This window comes from Saccopteryx bilineata, chromosome 9, assembly GCF_036850765.1.
Source record: "Saccopteryx bilineata isolate mSacBil1 chromosome 9, mSacBil1_pri_phased_curated, whole genome shotgun sequence".
Classification (NCBI taxonomy): Eukaryota; Metazoa; Chordata; class Mammalia; order Chiroptera; family Emballonuridae; genus Saccopteryx; species Saccopteryx bilineata.
In genome coordinates this window covers 79687984-79711689 of record NC_089498.1, presented here as the reverse complement: position 1 = coordinate 79711689, position 23706 = coordinate 79687984, and the positions used below count along the sequence as shown (strand labels likewise).

At 43.5% G+C, this 23706-nt stretch overlaps 1 protein-coding gene across 14 annotated transcripts in view; it reads left to right on the top strand.

Moving 5' to 3' along the window:
• KCNMA1 (potassium calcium-activated channel subfamily M alpha 1) overlaps positions 1-13358 on the top strand; it is an 815298-nt gene extending 801940 nt beyond the window's left edge. For 4 of the 14 annotated variants that reach the window (XM_066244067.1, XM_066244063.1, XM_066244065.1 and 1 more), the window contains 3 exons: positions 1035-1153; positions 3098-3322; positions 12606-13358. In XM_066244067.1, coding sequence (XP_066100164.1) covers positions 1035-1153; positions 3098-3322; positions 12606-12630 — 369 coding nt within the window. In that variant the 3' untranslated portion in view covers positions 12631-13358. Of the gene's footprint in view, positions 1-1034; positions 1154-3097; positions 5728-12605 lie in introns of those variants that run through there. The other 10 variants (XM_066244079.1, XM_066244080.1, XM_066244081.1 and 7 more) reach the window with 4 other exon arrangements.
• The last annotated feature ends 10348 nt before the right edge of the window (positions 13359-23706 follow it).

The following is a 23706-nucleotide window of genomic DNA, read 5'->3' as shown; positions in this document are numbered from 1 at the left end:
CATATCAGCTCGAGGAAAGGGTCACTTTCTCCATTTCTTCTGAAGCCCTTATACCAACTTGCCCCATAGTTTAGTTTGGTTATCTGCAGGGACTTACGTTAGGGCTCTTTTGAAAGGCAACTTCTATAGCTCATGGTTCTTTTAACTATCATTTACTTACTGATATATTTTAAAAGGACCAAGACTTTAAATAATGGTAATATTTGGCTCTGTTTGTGTTCTCTAATATGATGCCCATATGGAAATCCAAACGACAGCAAGGACAGGTACAGTCACTTTATTCCCAGCGAAGTCATTCTTCAGTGCCCTACCTGTAATAACGCCCACCTGAAGCCACCTGGCTGCCTGAGGCCAGCATTTCCAAGGGAATGAATTTGCTTTCCCATTACACATCAGGCCCCCCAGACCTGGCAAGGTGACTGTGAACTGATTAGAACAGTGAATTCGTTATTCTGCCTACAGACCTTCAGCTCCTGGGGAAACATTTTCTCTTTCACCCTTGCCATCTCGGAGGTCTGTAAATTGTGCTTTTCACAGTCCTTACCTGAAAGAGTCTGTCACCATTGTACCTCGTGGAGTCTTTTCTTCTTGTAGTGATTTTAATTATCACTTGAGCAGTTTTGACAACACGGTCAGACCACAGTGGTTACAGACGAGCTGGGGCTAATCTGAATTGCCATTTTCCAGAGCTGGTGTCTTCTCCTCAGCTGAACATGCATTTGAGACCCTCAAGCTTCACACTCTCACTTAAAGTGAGGGAGAGGTGCCATCCGCTCTGAGCTCTCATTGCTGCAGGTGGAAAGCTAGAGTGAACCTAGGGGGAAAGTCACTATTATCCGACTCCAAAAAAATCACCACTCTTGGGTGTAGGCTGTTAACCACATTGACTTTTTCAGCCACAGCCCCTTGGTACACACTCTCCAGCTCAGGAGACACTGAAGCAAGACTTCATTGAAAAGGCCCATTTCCCCTTGGACTTCTATTTCCAAGCCAATAAAAATGATGTTTCTCTCTGTTTTTTTGTTGTCTCCTAGGATGGTGGTTGTTATGGTGATCTGTTCTGCAAAGCTCTGAAAACGTATAATATGCTTTGTTTTGGAATTTACCGGCTGAGAGATGCTCACCTAAGCACCCCCAGCCAATGCACGAAGAGGTGAGTATGTTTCCCCTCTGCTTCCCCACAATGAAGGCAAAGGCCTGTATAGATGTTCTCAACATGCAAATTACTCTGCTCACATTCGATCAGAATCTGAGTTTAGAGGTTATGGGAAGCTTTTCTTCTGTAATTACTAATTGCAGATGTAAAGACATTGTGGAAAGAATTTAACTTTAATAGGATAGTTCTATCACATAATTACAGATGTTTGAATAGAAGCATCTTCTCCACACTCCAGCAACTGGGACAATTCTGTTGGTACCTAATATGGAGATATTTCATATTGCTAGTATTTAAGATAAACGATTCCTTTGCCATATCCTAGGTGCTTATAGTTTTACTTAATACATTTTTAATTGATTCACTCATTTACTTTTATCTATTTATTTTAAGAAAATTGTGTATTATCACTTTAAGCAGAAAAAAGTAATAGTTTATGAGTGCTAATAATATTTTCCTAATATGCATTAAAATAAATTCATAGCAGCCCCAAATTAAAAGTACATCCTAGAATTATCAAAATGAGTGTATACATTTACCCCAGGTAACAGTGCTATATAGCGTTGAGAGTTTCTCAGTCCTGCTTGCAGATTAAAGTCACTGGGGGTGCTTTTAAAAAATACCCTGATTAACGTGACTGAACTGGTCTGAAATGAGAATAAAAAATTTTAATGCCCAGAGATTACAGTGTGTAGCCAGAGTTGAAAAGAATTGCTGTAGACCAGCGGGTTCTCGGAGTTTTTGTTTGTTTGTTTGTTTTTGTATTTTTCTGAAGCTGGAAACGGGGAGAGACAGTCAGACAGACTCCCGCATGCGCCCGACCAGGATCCACCCGGCACGCCCACCAGGGGCGATGCTCTGCCCACCAGGGGGCGATGCTCTGCCCCTCTGGGGCGTCGCTCTGCCGCGACCAGAGCCACTCTAGCGCCTGGGGCAGAGGCCAAGGAGCCATCCCCAGAGCCCGGGCCATCTTTGCTCCAATGGAGCCTTGGCTGCGGGAGGGGAAGAGAGAGACAGAGAGGAAGGGGGCGTGGGGAAGCAAATGGGCGCTTCTCCTGTGTGCCCTGGCCGGGAATCAAACCCGGGTTCCCCGCACGCCAGGCCGACGCTCTACCGCTGAGCCAACCGGCCAGGGCGGGTTCTCGGAGTTTAGTGAGCATGAGAATCACCTGCCAAGCTTATTAAAACACAAATTGCTGGACCTCATGCCCAGAGTATCTGATTTACTAGGTTTGCGGTGGTGTTACTTAGGAATTTGCATTTTAAAACGTTCCCAGGTGATGCTGGTATCTCTGGCATGAGGACCATGCTTTTGAAAATCACCACTCTAAAGGAAAGATTGATTTTTTAAAAAAAAATCATGTCTGGTTTTAACCAAAGAAAGCCTGATCAAATTGAGAACAGTTAAAGCAGACTGACTCATGGGTAGGGAAGTGTTTTATGTTCTTCCTTTTAATAAAATCCTCATCAAAGTTTATTTTTAAAAGGTAAGAGTGAAGAAAGAGTAAGAAGAGGCTATATTATGGTAAACAAGGATCCTGTGATATGTGCCTAAGATTGTCAGAACATTCTAGAATAAAAGAGGCAGTGAAGTCCATGAAACCTCTTGCATGCACTTGAGCTACTCAGGATCAGAAGTGAACTTGACATTGTATCGAAAGGGGGCATGTAGCTCATAGATAGCACAGCCTTTTTCCCATTACTGCCACTGATTTAATATCTTGGGATGTCAGGGCTCATGGCTGGTCTCCTCTGTTGAGCTAAACAGATGGAGATTTAGTTCAACTTGGAAGATAGTTTTTAAGGCCTTTGGCCAGCTATAAGTCCACCTTCCAGAGCCTCTGGTGGACCTGAGGAACCAGGAAATTCCTTCTGGTTCAGAGAGACGTGAGACCCCACCCAGTTGTTCTCATTCTGTGACCTCTTTGCTTTTTCGTCCAGGTATGTCATCACCAACCCCCCGTACGAGTTTGAGCTCGTGCCCACGGACCTGATCTTCTGCTTAATGCAGTTTGATCACAACGCCGGCCAGTCTCGAGCCAGCCTCTCCCATTCCTCTCACTCCTCCCAGTCGTCCAGCAAGAAGAGCTCCTCAGTTCACTCCATCCCGTCCACAGCAAACCGCCCGAACCGGCCCAAGTCCCGGGAGTCCCGAGACAAACAGAAGTACGTGCAGGAAGAGCGGCTCTGATATGTGTATCCACTGCCACCGTGTGTGAAACTGTATCTGCCACTCATTTCCCCAGTGGGTGTTTCCAACAGTAACTTTCCCCATTTCCCCCTGTAGTTCCCCTCTTTTTTTTTTTACACATATTTGCATATGTATGATAGTGTGCATGTGGTCGTCATTTTTATTTCACCACCATAAAACCCTTGAGCACAACAGCAACTAAGCAGAAGGACCAAAAGTTACTCATGATCTTAGGGGAAAAGTAACCCAAAAGCATGCTCCAGACATAAGTAGCTCACTGGGGAATGAGGTCACAGGTTAGCAGAGCGCTTGTGATCCGTGTTTGTTAGGCAAAGCAAGTGAACATATTTAATTTAGTTGAGGTAGAAGCAAAGCAAAGTTCATTCTGATTTTTCAGGATTATTAGGGTGCTTTGGGTTTTGATTTTGCTGTTGTTTTCCTTTTTATATATATATATATACACACAATAAATATATACATGCATGTTTGTTTGAAACAAGCAACTGAAAAGGAACAAAAACATATCAAATGTTTCCACTCTCTGGGCTGAAGAGGATGGGGAAGCTTTTGAAAAGCTTTTGCCATTTGTGTCGATGATGATTAAGCACCTGGTTGTTGTAAGAGACCATCCAAGGTTTCTTAGTTACTAACGGAAGGCTTTAGTTCCAGAGCTGGCTTCCTTTGGGAGTTCAGATGAACGTTTCTATTCTTTCTGTGGAGGAAGGAGTAGTATTCTATTCGTGGATGTATCAAATTCTAGTCATTTAATTTAAGTGCAAAGAGGTTTGATTGCATATTAAATTGTTATTCTGTCTCCTTATGCTGCCATATGAATAGCTATTTTTTTCTTTCACTTTTGACATTTGGGATGAAAAGCCATATGTATCATAAATATCAGATGTAAGTCATTAAAAACTGCCTTCCTAGGACTTTTACATCTTTTCAAAGGTGAATTACTTACCTTATGTACAGAATAAATAATGCTCAGGAAAGAGCAAGTATTTTTCCACACATTCTCAGGGGACCTTTTTACTCCCCTCTGTTTGATTAGCTAGGGCCCCCGTGCCAGGGCTGGGGCCGTGGTTCGGTGAGAGGAAGGTAAACCCAGCAGCAGATGATTTTTTTAGGAGCCAACATGCTAAATAGATCAGAATATAGGAGGATCAAGCCACAGTTGACTCAACAAAGACAAAATCCAGCTACCACATTAAACTATGGGTACAGCCACATGGTGCTGGCTGTCCCAAAGCAGAGGCTGGTGGGAAAAATTCCTCCTCATCAATTTCTTTGTCATAGCCAATCCACTTAGGCAGGTGAGGAACAGTCCTAGAGAATTGCTCCTTGTCATTTTGAGATGAGGAGGAGAGTACAACAGTGAGCCAAACACATTTTGATCTAATTGTTTTTTCTTTTCTTTCTTTTTATCATTTAGTAAGCATGAGAGGGAAGGTAGAAAATATCTTTTTTCAATATACAGTTGTCAAGATGTTTTATGCATGCAAATCATGTTAATTCAGGCAGTGCAGTAGTTGTTAAAAATAGGCCCACTTCACCTTAACCAAATTCTTACATAGATGGACTAGCCCTGAGCTGGTATAGACATTTAAAATGTTAACTTAAAAAAAAATTCCATCCAACAGAATAGGAGTGGAAGGGAGGAGAAAAATGTCAGCTGTACTATCTCTGAAAAGGTGTTTTTATGGTGAATGGTTTGGGTTTAGATTTTGGCTTCCCTGTACCCTCAAGCATGCTAGTTTTGGAGTTTTGCTTGCTGTGTGAATTGACAAGCACTTTTACTGACAAAATGGGGAGGCTCAGTCAGAACCTCTATCTTCACACCAAAGACAGGGCTACTGCAGTATTCAAAATAGTAATGGGGTGGGGAATAATTGTACACATGTATATTAAATAGCCCTATGAGTGGAAGTTTTCTTTTTCAAATTATTTTTGTCCCTATATATTGATTTATATATTATGTATAACTAGCTATCTTTTTTATATAACTATATAAATATCTTTATATACTATATACACATATATACATAAATATGTATATATACGTATACATACACATATACACACACATATCCCCTAGTTTTGGACCATGAAGAGCTCTTCATGCATTCTTTGCAAAGGAGGTTATACAGTTATGCCCTCAGAACATTTATAACTATAAGAATGTGCCAGTTAAAGTGCTCAACAGGAAATATGACAGTTTAAAAGCATTGTAAAACTCACATAGCTTACTTCTCTCTCTAAAGTGCAACAAGGATGAATAGAATGGGCCAAGGTATGACAATTAATGGTTCTGCATGACCTAGCCACTGCTGGGGGTTTTCTTCTATAACGTTGTCCTTGTGAAAACTTTTGTGAAATTAAAAAAGAAAGGAGTTACAAATTTTATTCTGTTATTGGTTTGTTTATTTTTATTTATATTGTTCTGTTTGTGGTTTTATTTATTTTGTGTTGCTTCCCCCCTCCCATTTCCCCTTCTACCCTCTTCCTTTTCCTCCTCCTTCCTCCACTTTCTAAATTGCTCAGCGCAATGAGGCTGTGCTGCTGCTACTGCTAGATCCCTTAGAGTTTGTTTGGTGTTCTTGGGTTCGGGGTTGGGTAATTTGGGGGGACTTTCTCTCCATCTGGCTTGCCTTTAAATCTGCACGTGGCCTCCCTGCCCACCTTGGTACCTTGCTCCAAGTTCATCAAGAAACCCAGCTTCCTCCACTCCCCCCATTGCCACCACCCAACCTCGTCCCCCATCAGTCTGTCCACATCTCTGTGTTTATCTTGGCAAGACCTACTAAATCAATGATGATGCCAGTTGATACAGTTTTTAGGAAAATATTTGCAGCTATTCCATTTGGCAAACCTGCTTCTCGTTTAATATTTTATCCTCCTTTCGATTGAAACCAGGAGGGTTATTCATGGCAAAGGCACTGGTCTTCTTTATGTTTGATCAGTATGACCTCAAATTAAAACTGTTCAGTTCTATGTATCACATGAAGAGCCCACACCCAGTCATCTGGGGGCTAACAATTCCGTCTTGATTACCCGGGTCTCTCCAGCCACCTGCCTTTCAGACATTTGTTCACTCTCGACCAGAGATTGGGCAGATAGAGAGAAGTAAATCCAAAATGCGTGTTATATACAGTCTGTTAGCAGCTCTGATGAGATGATGTTGTGATGGGAAAGGAGCGGGACCAGACTGGGACATGGAATGAAATTTTGGGATTTCCCCTGGATTTTGGGCGCATAACAGAGAGTTGACTATACTTGTGTAATGATATATTCAATGATGAAAAAGGTATTTTTACTACTTGTATATTATTAGCCCAAACTACTATATCCTACTCTCTTCCATTGTTTTCTGTGGCCCCAGACTTCCCAGTCCTCTTTCGGGTTCTCTGAGGGAGGAGGCATACAAGTTTTATGTTTCTACTCCTTCCCCACCCCACCAAAAAAAGACTTAAGTACTAAGGGTAGAAAGTGAACGAGTTATTTGAAGAGGACGTATGTGCATTGGGAACAATAGCTACAAACTCAATCATCTGTACCATTCTAGAATAGTAGCAAGTTGTAAACCATTCAGTCCAATTTGTTCTAGGCTTTGAATGAGGTCAACCTTAAAAGTAAGTGGGTAGACCAGGAGGCACAGCAAACTTCCTCAGCCTCAAAACTCAGAGGATAATGAAGTCATCGACATCTCTAATGACTGCTACTCAGGGTCCTTTCTGACGCCAGTTCCAATGGCTAAGAGAAAGCTGGACTTCTGTACTAATAGATGTATACCACAACTGAGAAAGACTTTCAAATTCTGTTATAAATACTAATGGTTGTAACCCAGAACTTTACTCACAATAGGTGCTGAATACATACTTTGAAATAAATTGGCCTTAAACATTTTTATAGCATTCATCATTTTATAAATTATCTCTACCCCCTTGGCCTATCTTGAAAAATATACAACAAATGCCTGTAGGTGCTTCACGAGGCTGCTGTGCTGTTGGCACTGTCTCGAGCTGGGTACACAGCTCCTGAGAGAGGGAACAGTCCTGTGAGCTCAGTGAGTGGGAGGACTGACTGCCTTCTGCCAGCACTGTCAAGATCCCAGGTGGCCAGAAAAACCTTTTGACTGGCTCTTCTTCAGCATGGGAAAAGCCTAAAGGTGTCTGCATCCCAATAGAGACAATTAAATCAACCTGCCAGGTTCCTATAGCAACATGCTCTGGAGGAGAAAGGAGAGTACAGAAACTTCAGGGCCTGTGCAAGTCAAGACAGGATAAAATCAATGTCTCAGCTTCTTCCAGCTTGGCCCTGCTTTGTCATAACATGATAAAGAAGTAGCTGTGGGCACCTGTCACTAACCTGGTTGCCTGTCTCCCTCCAGGAGGTAGCACATTCATAGCATGGGGAAATGAGAGGATTCTCTCTGCCACCTGCCACCTGAAAGGGAAGAGTGCAAATTCTGCCCTCCGGTGCGGAGGGCCAGGAGGGGGCAGTTTGCTCTGCCTGCTGAATGGTAGCATTAGACTTCGAGTTAGAGGACGCATGTATAGACACAGGGGACAGTCGCAAAGAAGTGAGACAGTTTTCATAAACAAAAACTGCTCTGGTTCTGGTACAAATGATTTTCATTTCTCTAAGATAGCCACACTTTGCCGGGGGAGGAAGGAGGCTGTGTGCGTGGGCGGGGTCCACCGGGAGCCTGGGGTCTGAGGGGCAGAGGGCGAATGCCAGCCTTCCTCTCGGAAATGGATGATGTGCAACCACACAGCATCACCTTTGAAGGCTGAGCTCCTTGTTAGCTCGTGCTGTCCTCCACTGTTATCTCTATCCGAACAGAATCTTTTCCTTTCAATCCCTTTCTCTCTAAACCTCAGCCTGTGGTACAGCAAGAGGGCCAATTACTCCAAATGCCTCTGCTGTATCCTCATCCCCCTTTTTGTGCATTCTCCTCTGGGGAGTAGTAATGTGAAAAGGCTAAATCCCACAGCTCTGACAACCCACAGAGCCAGCAAAGTGGCTTAATTTTCATAGTGCAGCCTGTTTCTCTGCTTCTGGGTCCCTAGCAGTTATGTCAGCCCAGATCTGGGGACCTTTCCCATCATCACTTAATATTCTGGGGTTGCTTGAGGCTGGAGGGGATGCTGACCCTGATCCTGTGCCCTTCAATCTTAGTGCTGATAACAGCAGTGGGAAATGGAGGTGATTTGCAGGTAGGGTTGGGCGCCTGTATTTCAAAGATGCAGATACCACAGGAGGAGAGCAGCCCTGACCCCCCCAGACAGAACACCAAGTCACCCCTTCTCCTCACCTTCCAAGTGAAGTCTACCCAACTATATCCTCCTCTGTCATCTCTATTGCCACAATCCCCATTCTTCTGGTCATCACCCGCCCCATTTATACACCACAGTTCTTTACTCCCAGCTCATTTCTCATTTACAATAATACTGAAAGATACTGTCCATCCTTATGTAACAGTCTCTTAGTACCGTGAGTTCTTGTATTGATGTTAACCTTATATTAAAAGCCGACACCTTAGTGATTACCATGGGCCAGACACTCTTGTTCTAAGCACTTTCCATGTACTAACTCATTCAATCCTTAAGACAATCTCAGATGTTGATGCTGTTGGTATCTTTGTGTGAAAGATGTAAAATCTGAAGGATAGGTTTTTTCAGTTCACCCCTAGGCAATAAGTAGCAGAGTAGAATTTAAAACTGAATTCTATAAATTTTTTCACTATGGTATAAGGTCTGCTTGCTAACATTGCTAATAATTCCTGATAGTCCTAACAGCTCACATTGACTTACCGTGCAATCTGACCTGTGGTAAGTGATTCATGGACACCAACCCCTTTTATTCAAACCACAGCATTAGGAAAATCCTATGATTAGCCCCATTTTACAGAAGAGAAACTCAAGCTAAGAGACATTTTGTAATGACTTGCTCAGAGCCATGCAACTAGTATGTGATCGAGCCAGTGTCTTTTGCGCTTAACCAACCGCTGTCCGCCCTCTTCTTGGCATACAGCTCATTGCTTGTCAGTGCAGGACGCATAGGCGCGGCGGGTCTGGGCGGGGCCTCCGCCAGCGGCAGCGGCAGTTCTTTCACCAGCATCTCTCCGCAGTTCTTTTCGAGGTTTTCTCTTGTTCCACTAGCCCACAGACTGCATGCAATGCCACTCCCTAACTCCAGGCAGGTCACACATGTGGTCACAGTGATGATGTCCTGCATCTCACCTTCAAGAAGCTTATTAACAAATGGGACCATTTTTCTCTGGTAGCAAGGAAGACCTCACAGATATATTAATGCCCTCCTCAATTTAGGGATGAAGTAAAGTTCTCAGAAATCCTTCTGGCTGTGGGATGAAGCAAGGAGAAGAGATAAACTCAGGGTTTGAATTTATCCTAGACCCCTACATCAGCATCATTTGAATTCCTTCCCTGGGCATCCTTCCTTATGGCCGACTCTGTAGCCACCCATTGGCAGTTTCTTTTATTTGGAAGGCAAGATTCAGTAAACCACAGTGTCATTGTCATGCTTGAAACAGAATGGCTGATGATCATTAAGTGTATGTCCCCTGAAGCCCCTTGGGAGAATCTCTTCATCAGATACATTTGCCCCCAGAGGATTTAATACAATGCCCAGGGCTTTAACTATTTCTACTTCGTCAGCATCCTGTCTAACCAAGTCTCCAATAGCCCGTACACTTACATCTTACAAGTCACCCAAACTGAAAGCCCATCCCTTGGGCATAATGAAAACTTCAGCTCCTCACCAGGGTGTGCTTTCACACAACTTCTCGTGTTGAAGCCGAATGACCAAAACACATGTGCTTAGATTTTTTTTCTTATGGCAAGAAATTTAAAAAGAAAGAGAAGGGAGCTTACATGGGGAAATAATTCTCCCTTTTTCACAGACAGCAGAAGGAAATTGATATTCTCTCTGCCATGAAAGGTCAAGATGCCATCTTTGAATTGAACTGTGAAGACTAAATTCTGAACAATTATTGTCTGCAGCAGTTGTAAAAATTTCAGCAAATTGCAGCTGTCTTAGGTCTTTCACCCAAAAGACCTACTCGTTTTCATAAGCAGAGTTCAGTCTCCCTTCCAACCTGGCATGCCCAACCTAGCACTAAATCCCTTTGCAAAATCAGTCTACATGATGGCCTGGCCAAAGCCAAGGGTGGCTCAGGCAAACCGCATAGATGCCAGGTTCAGGCTTCTCAAAATCATCTTTACACATAAACCGCTGGAAAAAGTCGCAGTTTGAAATTGTTTCAGCGGCCTGGCAATGCTTTTAAAACATGATAACCATCACACTCTACTCCCCTCTGAAAGGTTAGTTTAATCGTAGATCACAAAAAATTGGTTTCCACAAATGCATAATGGTTCATCTATGTCACAGTTGAACTAAATGGTTTTTTAAATGGAGCTGAAATTATTTTGATGTGTACACAGTCCCGGGTTTCTATACAACCTTTTTTAACCAGCCCATCAGGAACCTTGCCTCTAAAGCCTCATTAATAATTCAGATGTGCTGATGACTTTAAAAGATCTATGGAATTGAAGCTTAGGGAAAAAAAATCTCTGCTTGACAAAAAGATAAATGAATGTAGAAAGAAGCTGTAGGAGTCTGGCAAGCTGTAGATCATCTCAGAACAGATTGTAACTTTATCATTCTGTCAGGGCGAATAATTTAAAGCACTTAATCAGTTAGCTTCACTGTGAGGATGTAGCATTATGAATTCCTATCGTCCAATCTGTTCAAATCAAAGTGAACTTAATTATAATAGGTGAGAGAGCCAGAGCGGGGGTGGGGGGGTGGAGAATGATCCAAGAGGCAGGAAGTTTTCTGCGGAGTAAACGGGGCTGCTGAACAAAGGCTAGTGAGCAAGCTCTCACCCAGACGCACCCGGCCCCAGTGACTGTGTTAACATTGAGGGCTCGGGGCACTTGACGCAGCCAGAGAAAGTAAAGACCAAGGAGAAACAAGCCAAGTGGTCATGAGCTAAACTTAGATGCTGAATTTATCAATTACTTGTCAAATGGGGACATACACACACACACAATTCTCTGTCACGTCAAGTGAGTTATTTTTGTTAATGTTATCAGTCCAGGACCCCTGACAGGGCAGTTATGAATTGTTCTGATAGGCAGAAAAGGAAGCTGGAGAAGCCATTGTCTCTATAGCAATGGGTATGCTTGAGAGCTTTTTTCTCTTTCTTTTCTTTTTCTCAGCCACAAAAATTAGGCAGATGATTCCAAGTTAGAATGTCCTCTTCGCCCAGTCTCTTTGTATCTTTAAACATGGTGTATTTTCCAGAAAGTTTCAATCCTAGAAAGAGGCAGGGATGAGGGCTAAGTCTTACAAAATAGCACTGAACTACTGAGAGCATGCTCAGCCGTTTGTACTCTGACCCCAGCCCCCAGGCCCCCAATGCTCTGACTCAGCCTTTTTTCTCAGCCATCTCCGCATTCAGGGTGGAAATGAAATACCAAGACTTCATCTAGCTTCCTTGTCAAAAACTTGGGTTATTATAGTCATTGAAGGTAATGGCACCAAGAATTCTTTTCATAACTTCATACCAACACAGAGTTATCTTTCTGGAAATAAAAGCCAACTCCAAATCCTCTGAAAACATTGGTTGCTATTCTAGTGTTTAATTTCATTGGCCAGTGAATTCTGAGGATTTACTTTAAGACCCTCAAAAGTGGCTTGCAAAATAGAAGAATGGAATAGTTGAGATATAACTTGATGTACACTTTTGACAAGTGAAGTTAAATAAAGGCTGGGAGGAGGATACCCTGTAGAAGATTCTAGAACACTCATTCTGAGGCAGAGACATTGCCCTTATATTCCACTCAGATCAATGGATGCACAAAGCTTTCTTCAGGTCCAATATCTATACCCAATATTTGATATATTTAGCATCTCTTTCCCACCAAAGCTTTTCAGGCCATTAAGGCAGCCTGGGGAATGTTGCCCAAGTTTGTTTTCCAACCCCTCTTTATTCTCTGAGGTGTACCCATGGTGCCTCGATGGCCCATTGGTCATCACTCGCTGTGGCAACAGAGGTATGTTTCAGGTTCTGGGGTTCTCCCTACAATGCACTGTCTCTCTTAGCAATGACTCACTGTCAGCTTCTATCTATTACCTTTTAGAATTTTTCAATGAACTTTCCAAAGGCTTTACCCTCGGACTAATTAAGCTTCTCGTTTCTCCTTCTTGTTCTCTATCCATTTTGCCCTCTAGCAGAAAAGAAATGGTTTACAGATGAACCGGATAATGCCTATCCCAGAAACATTCAAATCAAGCCCATGAGCACCCACATGGCTAACCAGATCAACCAATATAAATCCACAAGCAGCTTGATTCCACCAATCAGAGAAGTTGAAGATGAATGTTGACTCCCAGGAGACCAGAACTATTTTTTTAAAGCCTGACAAACTTCATAAATGGTGATGTGACTTTTCTTCCTCTTACATGCTGAAATCACTGGTGGAAATGATAGGATAAGCCAGATTTGCAAGAAAAAATAGATCTTTCTCTTTGTCTGCCTTGAATATTGCTGCCATGTATTTTGGAAAAGAAACTGATTTCACTTATAAATGAACATACTAAAATAGTCATGTATAATAGCCTCTAGCATTCTAAATTATTTTTACTTATTAGAAAGAAAATATATTTTTTCTTTTTTTTTCATTGTCAAATATCTTCCCTATATCTAAACAACGCAAGATCAAAATGAATAGGTGGCCAGACTCCTGAATGCTCATTTCTCTTCTTTCTCTCTTTTTCTTTGAGGAGAATGATGGTCACCACCACGATTAATCATAACAAAAGAAAATGGATTATTTAAAACATTTTTTAAATGGTTCAATGATGCAAACATGTATTTTAGTAAATTCAAAAACAAGACAAAAGGAGGCAGGTGAATTTCCTGGATGGGTGTGTGTTCTGGCTGCATTCACACCAGCTCTTAATAAATGGAGACATTTATTTTCACAGTTGAAAGTCATATTTTTGTAGTTTTAGTTTTCATTCTGTGTTTCTTATCCCTTTGTTCATACACTTAAAGGGAAGACCTTCTTGCAGCTTTTCTACAATTGCCAGATTAGGTTTATCCAGCCAACTACAATACCAGGAGAGTTGTGAGCATGCCTGGGATGTGGACACTTAGGACCAGATGCACAGGAGACATTGTTCTGTCTGTTGTTCTCATGGTGGGAACTCTTACCTGCTGTTACGCTTCTCATTTCATATCTCCAAACCACCCACGCAAGTAATTTCAACTATGAAACGTTTGGTCTGATGGGCTTTACTCACTTTCTAGGTCTCAGAGATTTTAGCCTGAAAGTTGGTAAACACTAATGAATAGTTTTTGCTCAATAATAGGATAAAATGATACATTCATTCTTTTCACTGAATTTTTGTTTAAAAGCCAGAAATGTTCTATTAGCAAGGAGACAACTTTTGCCCAGATTTTAGCTTTTCAGGCTTTCCTTTAGTTGCTGGGACAAAACCCACAAACTTGCTACAACACTTTAAAAAATAACAGAAGGGAGGCAATGAATACACTTACAGGAGACTGTTAGAAAAGGCCTTTGAAGATTACCAGCAATGAAATAAAATGTATCAGCCACTTCAGGCTGTGGTCAAAAGATTTTTCTAGCCATCAGACACAATTATTATGTCTCAGAGCTCTGCTGTCGCCTGCATGCTCCGTGTACAGTCGTGCGGCAATTGTTATGTTCCAAACGATTTAGCAAATCTTTTAACTTCAAAATTATCAATCTTTGATACAATCATCAGGGTATCTGGAGAAGCATGGATGTGACAGTGATTTTTATTTTCTTAAAAATGTAAACGGTGGACACTTGAAGAAACCAAACTTACCAAAATATCCCCAAAAGTTTCATAATATCTATTCCATTAATTCTTTAGACCATGATCCTGTAGGACCTAGTATGTTAATGCCAATCAGATCAGAGCCAAGAAATGAAATCACCAGGTAAACATGTCCACTCAGTACTTCAATGGCAATGTAGGCAAGAGGAGCTTCCAACTCTGTCTCCTCCCTGCAGACCCAATGTAGCCGTGCTTCAACCGTGTAGGCACCATCCTGAAGTGACTTGTCAGACTGTGTCGTCACATTTTGTAGAATTAGTTCTCTAAAAGTATTGTGAATATAATGTATGTCCAATTGGATTGTTTAAAAACTACTTATAACCAATCACTAGCCTACTAGACTAAAATGATGCCAGCAGTCTATATTCAGGCTTATTAACATTTCCTGGTTTTCAACAGAAGTAGCATTGGTTTGTGGGGCGAATCCCTTGCTAGGATTTTACAACTTTCCTGAAAGCCGGGACTTCTTTCACATAATGATTTGGCATTGCAGTCGCCTTAGCACATTCACATCCGTCCACGCTCTCTTTCCTTCATGAACCCTGATGGACTCTCCTACACTCTTTCCTGATGACTCTTTCTGGATTTGTCCTCACCACTTGGTCTCCTCTGGCAGGTGATGACGGCCACCTAAATGATGCTGGAGGAACATAGGCCACGGAGTCCCAGGCCCGCTCCCTCCCTGCCTCCTCTCTCCACACCAGTCAGTCTGGAGCAGACTTGTGAACTCCGTGCCTATCATGACTAAAGATTTGAGCCTGAATTTTTGTTTTTAACCAAATGGCTAAAATGGTTTTCCACAGCACAGGCGTCCCCCCAAGAAAATGAATTATGGGGAATCCCTTTTCTTCCAGGGCAGGGCAGGAAGCCCGTGCGGCTGTGCCTTTGTTTTCATGAATTGTTCTGGGCCAGAAAATCCAATCTGACAAGTGTTCAAGGAAGTGTGCAAAATGATTGCTTTCTGGTAGGTTGAAAGTGAGGTGGAAACAGAAACCAGATGGTGGCATACCTGAAGGGCTCAGAGGACACCAGAGCCTCCCAGCTGGGCTGTTGGTGGAGCGCTCCGGTGCGGAGGGGGCTCCTCCCATCCCCCCACCCCCCGACAGGCTGCTCTTTCTGGGCAGATGCGGTGCACACCAGTGCTGATCCTCAGTGGACACCAGAGCCTCCCAGCTGGGCTGGTGGTGGAGCACTCTGGGGCTGAGGAGGCTCCTCCCACCCGCCTGACAGGCTCCTCCCACTCTGACAGGCTCCTCCCACTCTGACAGGCTCCTCCCACCCGCCCTGACAGGCTCCTCTTTCTGGGCAGATGCGGTGCACACCAGTGCTGATCCTAGTGGCACAGTGTGATGAGGCTTTGGTCTCCCATCCCAGAGTGGGGTTCAGAAAAGCCGTTTTCGCCGAAGTAAAAACTGTGCTCTGTGGGCTTTTTAAGAAAAAGACAGCACCTACTTGTAAAGGCTCCATCACCATCATCATCTTCCTTTTTAAGACAACTTTTACCTCCATCTGAGAAGTTTTATGTTTTAAACCAGGGGTCCCCAAACTACGGCCGCGCATGCGGCCCCCTGAGGCCATTTATCCGGCCCCTGCAGCACTTCCGGAAGGGGCACCTCTTTCATTGGTGGTCAGTGAGAGGAGCATAGTTTCCATTGAAATACTGGTCAGTTTGTTGATTTAAATTTACTTGTTCTTTATTTTAAATATTGTATTTGCTCCCATTTTGTTTTTTTACTTTAAAATAAGATATGTGCAGTGTGCATAGGGATTTGTTCATAGTTTTTTTTATAGTCCGGCCCTCCAACAGTCTGAGGGACAGTGAACTGGCCCCCTGTGTAAAAAGTTTGGGGACCCCTGTTTTAAACTATACCTTGAACCAATATCAAAGTGATTGTGACGAAGGCACTTTGGGGAACACCCAGAAACTCTTTCCTTTGGAAGGTTGGGACATCTTATGGATGTGCTTTGTACAAAATGTAATTGAAGACTTGAAATAAATGGAGAATTCAAACTGTTTGTTTAGGGCAGGAAAGAGAGAAATTTAAAAAGCACAAGAGAACTGGGGCTGTTTTCGTGTGAGAGGTGGGAGTCCCACTGTCCTGCTAGTGGTTTCCCTGAGGGTTCCAGAGCTACGTCTGCGCATGACTAGCTCTGCTCCTTGAGATGTCTTTCGAACTCTTTGAGTATCAGTGACCTCTTTGCAAATGAGAGTCATTTATCTAGATGACTCTAAGGTCCCTTTCAGATCCTAGAAGACGCGGTCTAAGTCAGGGGCAGGAGCCCGGGGAGCAGCCTCGGAGACGCTCCGTCCTGGGTGGGAATGACAGTTGTCCTCTGCGGCTCGCAGCTCCGCCCCAGGGCAGACCGCTCTCGCTGCTCTGCACGCAGCGGCCAGGTCATTCTTCGGCTCCACACTCTGGAGTCTCTTTAGGTTCAAAAAGCAAATTTCAAAATTAAAATTCTCCTGGATCAATCACATTGATTAGACTCTTCTGTGTGTTCTTGGGGTTTCCTTTGCGATCGCATTGCTGCTTGCCCTTTTTCTTGGTTCAAGGCTCAGTTTTGGCCAATCCCTTCCCCACTCACCCATATCTCCAATTTCCAAAGTAGTACAAGGCTCATAAATACTGGATTAATGAAGTTTTCTTCATTCTTATTTCTGCATGTTTATCTGGGAAGTAACCCGCACTTCTCACTTTATTTCATATTCTGTTTGTTTCACTTTTCCCCTTCCGTTAGTACACTATCTCTTTACTACTTACATTCATAAGTCTAATTTTGATCTATCATTTTTCATTGCTAAAGAGAGTCTCAGTGAAGGAGGCAGGTAAGGAAGGTATACAAGTGGAAGAGATGTAGAAAGAGAGAGAGGAAAAAAAAGAATATCTGGCCAATTGACTGAGATATGAAACACCTAACTTATACGAGACTAAACAAATCTATTCAACTTGGACGTGAAATTCCAGAGCAGAATCTGTCCACTATTTATTCTATCCCTATAGTCTGTCTATTTTCTATTCTGTTCTTATTTTCTGCCACTGGAATAGTGGTAAAACAACAATCACTATGGTCCATGAAAGGGCCTTTTACTATTTTGATCTTGACTCGTCCTCTTTTAAAAAGAATGAACTGAGAATTCACTTACAACTTACTTAGTAAATTACCTTTTTCCTCCTCCTCTACTCATCCTCTTTTTTTCTGTTTAACAGATGATTTAACATTTAAACACCATGAAACACCATGTTTGTTTGAGGAGGTGAAGTGGCCCTTTGACGAGTCATAATTAAAAACGATTTCCAACCAGTTTATACTAGCATGGCCATATTGGTTGCTTAAGTGAAGTTTGCTTTGATCAGTTGTTGCCCATGAATGCCAGCTGTTAATATTTTTTAAATTGTCATACAACAATTCAAAGAAAGCTTTAATTTTTTTCCCCAAACAACTATAGAGCCTAATTTTCCATTCCTATGGTAAGTTTGCTTGGAACACAAACAGAGAGAAATCATCCCATGTGCCCAGAGCAGCAATGCTTCCCCTACAGCTGTGAAGGCTCTGTGATATCACAGCCCCATGTGATTAAACTGGGAGGCAATTTTAGGTTCGATGATCTGTACCAAACCTTCTTTTCTATTTTGAAACAAGAAAATTGGCCTGAGACTTCTATATCTAGAAATAGGGCAAACTCAGGGCAATCAATAAGGAGTTGGGAAGAAAAAACAAAAAATAAAAAGATAAAAACAGCATTGCAAAGCACCATCAGCTAGTAGCATGGGTGTCATGGCAAGAGTTAGGCTTTGGGTAGAAAGGAGGGAGAGGTTGCACTGACCTGGGTGAGTTGGGAAGAATATAGAGGAATCCAATGCTTGCTGGGCTTTGGAGGTGTCGCAATAGGCACTAAGTGGCTGGAGAAATGTGGAGCATGAGGGTGTGTAGGGAGAGAGGCTTAATGGGTCATAGCTCATTGGTAAAAATTTGATTTTAGTACATAGACCATTTTGTCTACAGTGACAAGTTCACACAGGGGAGTTGAGGAAAACTAACATGAGATCTCCTGGAAGGGGCTAAAAAGTGAACAGTTTTAAGGGCCAAGCTAAGAGCTTGAGACTTGATTTAAAAAGTCATGGAAAGCCACTAAAAGTTTTAAATAGAGTGATGAACATCAGTGCTTGTGCATTTGTCAGGTTGAAAGGTTGAGATGTCCGTTCTTTCAAAAGTCATTGAGAGTATGCACAAAGCTGAACATGTTCCAGGTCGTGTTGCGTCCCAGGGCTGTCCATCCCAAGTCTAAACTCAGCATCATGGAGTCCTGTCTTGCTCCAGGGTGTGTCAAGGATCGTGCTGACCCCAAGGAGCGGCTGTCTTGGAGTTGTAGGGACTAGGGTGTTGGCTGGAACTCGGACAATGACTATGGTTCTAGAGAAGTTTCTTTGTAAAGGGAGCACTGAACCTCAAAGGAAGAGCCATGTCGAGAGATGGGAAAGAAGACAGGAAGGGCGTCGGCAAGTGCAAGCAGCTAAGAGATGGACTGGGCCCACCCAGAGTGGAAGGAACTGAGATAATAGGTCAGAGGAGGCCTGCTAGGCATAAGGAGTGAGCGGCACTGAAGAGAGGGTAGGGCAGGCCCTGAGGAGTTGGAAGTCAGGCCCACAAAAGTGCTTACAGAATGAGGAGCATGGCTGAGTTCTCCAGAGGAAGTGCAGCTATGAAAAATCAGCTTGCAGAAGACTGTGAGGGGGTTACACCCATTATTTAGGGGCTAAAAGGAACAAAATAAGTAGACAAAGGGGATCTAGGGTACTCCAGGGTCAGGAGAATGGGGGACATGAGAGGAAAACTTTAAGAGAGAGAGAGCAGGTCCACTATGACATTGGAGATGAAGAGAATTGGAACTGGTGGCTCAGAAATGGAAGGGCTCGCTGGACAAGGCCAGGAACTTTGTTTGTCTTTATCCCCAGACCATGTCGTGAGGCCTGGCTCAGCGCAGGCAGGCAGCCAGCCACTTTCCGTTACTTTGGACGCCATGGGCAATGGACGTCGGACAGCTTTACTAGGTCACTGGCATTCTTCCTGGAGAGGGACCCAAAGGGAGATCTTGAGGTGGGCCTCTTCCTTTGCCTCCCTGTTCACATCACGTATTGTTTCTCATCATTGCCCCTTCCCCAACACACACGTACTGGCAGCTTTGGTTTCAGGGTTTCAAATGTTCTGAGCACTCGGCTTTGGTGGCTTTTCTTGACAAGCAGCACAAGGAAAGAATATTTGCTGGCCTGGTGAAAACTGACCTTAATTTCTAGGTAGATTTTACATTTTAAAACTTTTTTTGGTCTGTTTATCCCCTTGAGGACTTGGGAGTTTCTTCTCCTCTACCTTGCTGTTCAGCAAAGCAGGGACAAAAGTTACACCAAAGCTCTCTGTTGTGTCTGCCTTAGGAAGCAGGACTGGGCCCGCTGCTCTGAACCTCAGTCGACGTGGCACTGACACAGGCCTGCCAGAGAAAACCAGAGTTTCCTGCTCTGGGTGTGCAGGGTCAGTGTGAGACGACGGCCCGCGGGTCAGGGAGCCCTGTCAGCAAAGCTGATGGACTCACTTCCAAACTAGACCAAAGCCCTGGCCCCCTGACAGGCCTGCTCCCCTCCCCTCCCTCCGCTGAGTATAGTCTGAGACATGTTTGACCAGAACTGCAACACTTCAAACATAAACCTGGAAATGCTCGTTGGAAATGTCCCGTTCCTAGGTGGCACATCGCATCCTGCCTAAAACTTCTGGCCCACTTCCCACTGCTGACAGGCTGTAAGCAAACTTCCTCCACTTAACACCAAACCCCTCACTCAATATACTTCTTCAGGGGACAAAGGAAAAAAAGTACACTTATACACACACAGGTCAGCCCTCATGTTCATTAAGGAAAAAGAGTGTGGCTTATTCATCTGTGTTTCAGACTTTTGATTGCTGGTGTTATGACTCTGATTATAAATGAATGGCTATGACTAGACAGGCGCTGGAGCAGGGAATACATGCTGGTGCTCTGAAATGACCCACCCAACTCTGTCATCTGTAACAACCACTGATAACTCTCGTCTTGTAAAAAGGGTTTGTACATAACTTGTACATGGTTTCATTTTGTATTTTTCGCAGATTAAAAATTTATGTATTTGTGTTCTAAAATGAGTGTTTCTTGTGTCTCTGTAGCAGCCACATGGCCACAGGGAGATGGGACAGGGGGTGGGGAGTGGCAAAGCTCCTCAGTCCTGGCAGGCTGCTTTGCTTTCTCTGATAGAGTCAAAGTAATGAACCGAGAAGATCCAGGGGCTCGCCTTTCTGGCTGAGATTACAAACGACCCCCCATCTCCAAGGGCACTGACAGTGGGTGCCAGCCCAAGACTGCAATGGGTAGTGGGGGGAAAAAGAGCCACTGTCATTGGATGTGATGCTTGAGGACCCCTACAGGGTCGCCCCATGGCCAGAGGGGCCCCGTGCTCCTGCAGAAGGCTCCAGCTGCAGGCCTCTGAAGGAATGGGCAACCTTCAGGTAGGTTCTTAAAAACCTAGACTGTTTCTCTCCTCAGCCACCTGCTTTCAAGCCAGTTACCTTTTCTTGACATTGGTGCAGTGATGTTGATGTTCAAACTTCCCCTGCATTTAGCTTATCAAAGCCCAGGACCACCTGCTGAAGGCTTGACTCATCTACCCCACACTCATCCTGACAGAGCAGTAGACAAACTTCATCTCAAGGCAGAAAAGACTCCTTAAAAATTACTGCTGCTGTTTCAGGACCATGATTTAAGTCTCATTCAGAATCCTATGAATTTGAACTCTTTCAGGGAGGCTGGACTTTTAAGGTTAAGGCAATCTATCCTGGAGGAAGGGAGTAAAGCTACAAGTTATATGTATGTAATATCTATGATGTAGTGATGCATAATGTATTCTAGCGATCCTCATTTATTTATCAGCCAAATATTTACTGATTAGCTCCTGGGAGCTGGCAACACAACAGTGAGTAACATCATGATCCCAGCTTGGTCTGGGGAGGAGTGGAATCAACAAATAAACAGGTTATCTTTGTTTCTTAAAAATTTATCTATGGGGGAAGTAAAGTATGCCATTGGGAACACATAAGAGAGGTGCTTAGCCATTTGAAGAACAATCTACCAATTGACTGATACTTTCAAAATCAAACCCCTCTTCTACCTAAGTCAATCCCAGCCCAAACCAGAACTCACTCCCAGGGGTCAGCAGACACAGGCTTACCTGTCAGGAGTGCCAGTTCCTGACAGGCTCTGCTCTCCAGTCTCTCAACTTGCATTCTCCAGTATCTGCTAACAAATCGGAATGTTGTTGGGAAATGTAATTGTAGAGCATATGGTCCCCATTAGTTAGGCAAACTCCTCTGTCAAACTCGGCTCCAAGGAAGGAGTCTGCATAAAGGATGAAGTATTAGGGAAAGATCGACAGTGACAGAGAAAGCAAATAAAAGAGATGAGACAGTGAGTTACAAAATCGCAGGCGCGGTATCTGAAGCACAATAAATGTGGAACATATTTTTCTATTTGTTGAGTAAACAATATATGTGAATTTGTGCTAAAATCTCCCTGTAGCAAAAATCAAAGTAGACCATTCACCAGAATCAATGTTAACTGCTTTGCCACGTCAGATAAGATAGATTCTGCCCGGGAGAAAACTGGAGGGAACAGACAGTGTGCAGAGGAAATAAAGCATGAACAACATTAAATGTAAATACGGGCTTACCACTATTTTAGATGGTAATGAACCAAGCTTTTGAGAGAAAAAACAGAGTCTCATGCTTACCAACCCTTCTCATTTGGAAAGTCTGAAAATAGAGGATAAAAATCAGAGATTCAAGGTATTTGGAAAGACACACAAACCTGGCGAAGGTGGCGGGGCAGGATGGGAGTGCGGGGTGTCTGGGAGGTGCAGACAGCTTCCTGTCCAGTCTATCCTCTGAAAATTGTGGAGGAAGCAGGGCAGTGCCTGTGTTTACACCCACCCTTGCAGCTCGTCCTGCTCTGTTCAAAGAGCTGATGTGGGTCTCCAATCCACTGCCCATTTCAGGCTCTTTGGTTTCTATTATACTTGTCTTGCTCACTCTTAATTGGACAGATATTTTAAAAAGTAATGTACCTTAATCTTGTCTTTGCAGAAATAACCACCTTTGTTTTTGTAGAATCAACCATCTCCTTCTTGTATGTCCATCTCTATTTAATTAAATTGCATGCTACAATGACAAGTACAAATACTATGCAAGCCTGGGACTTCTGGTCCTCTCCAGTGGTGTAAGCACAAGGAGGCAGGTGGAGGATGGAGCTGCCCACAGGGCACGCAGTGTCAGTACACCACAGTAAATGGAGCATGTCCACAGAGGATAGAGAGAGCATCGGCTCAGCCAGCTCCCTGCTGAGTAAGGCTTGATGACAAGGGTTTCTAAAGGAAACAACTGAAAAATCCATCAGTGAAGAGTGCGTTAAGTGAAGTTATTCATCCATTCAATGGAGTACTAGGCACTCAGTAAAATGGATGAGGCAGATGTATGCATGCCAGGGATTGACAAACTGTGTCTCTCATGCCATCGTGGCCTGCTGCCTGCTTTATAGGTAAACTTTGTTAGAACACAGCTGTGCCCATTCATTGTGTATCATCCATCACTGACTTCCTGCTGTAAGAGCAGAGATGAAGAATGACAACAGAGACTGTGTGGCTGGTAAATCTTAAACTATTTACTATCTTACCTTTTAGAGAAAAAGTTTGCTGACTCCTGGCCTAACCTGCATACAGGAAGAAAATATAATAATGTATAGAAGGATTCCGTTTCTGTTACATGATTAATTATATTTATGTATTTATTAAAATTTGGAAGGAAATAGGATCAAGCTATAAACAGTCATTGCCAAGGCAGGGCAGGAGGCAGAGGAGAAAAATTAAGAGACATATGAAGGGCTTGTGCATTTCACTTTATACATTTCTGTTTTGTTTAAGCTTATGTGGGTTAAGCATGTATAATTATCATCAGGAAAAGTGCGTAAGATACTTCTGTTTAGGAAATATAAATAAATAAAGTCCCAAAGCCAAAAGAATAGAAGTAGCTTTACCAGAATGGGGTGCAGTTCTGTTCTCTCCATGGACCGCTCGAGGCTCTGTGGATCAGCGTGTCCTCTCTCCAGGTGTCCTGGATACAGCAGGCAAGCATGGGACATGGGGACATTTTCGTCCTGTGTTGGTGGCAGTGTGAGCTCTGGACCTGCCAGGCTAGAAAGCACGTGTCTTGTTCCACCACACGCTGTTTCCCGCAGCCGCTCCTCCAGCACCGGCACGGCACCCGCTGCACACCCACAGGAGGGCTGCAGCTCGAGCTGCCGAATCCCGAGCCAAGGTCGCACTGTCCCACAGACCTCACCTGGGCAGCACCTGTCCAGATCAAGGCCTTGTTCTGT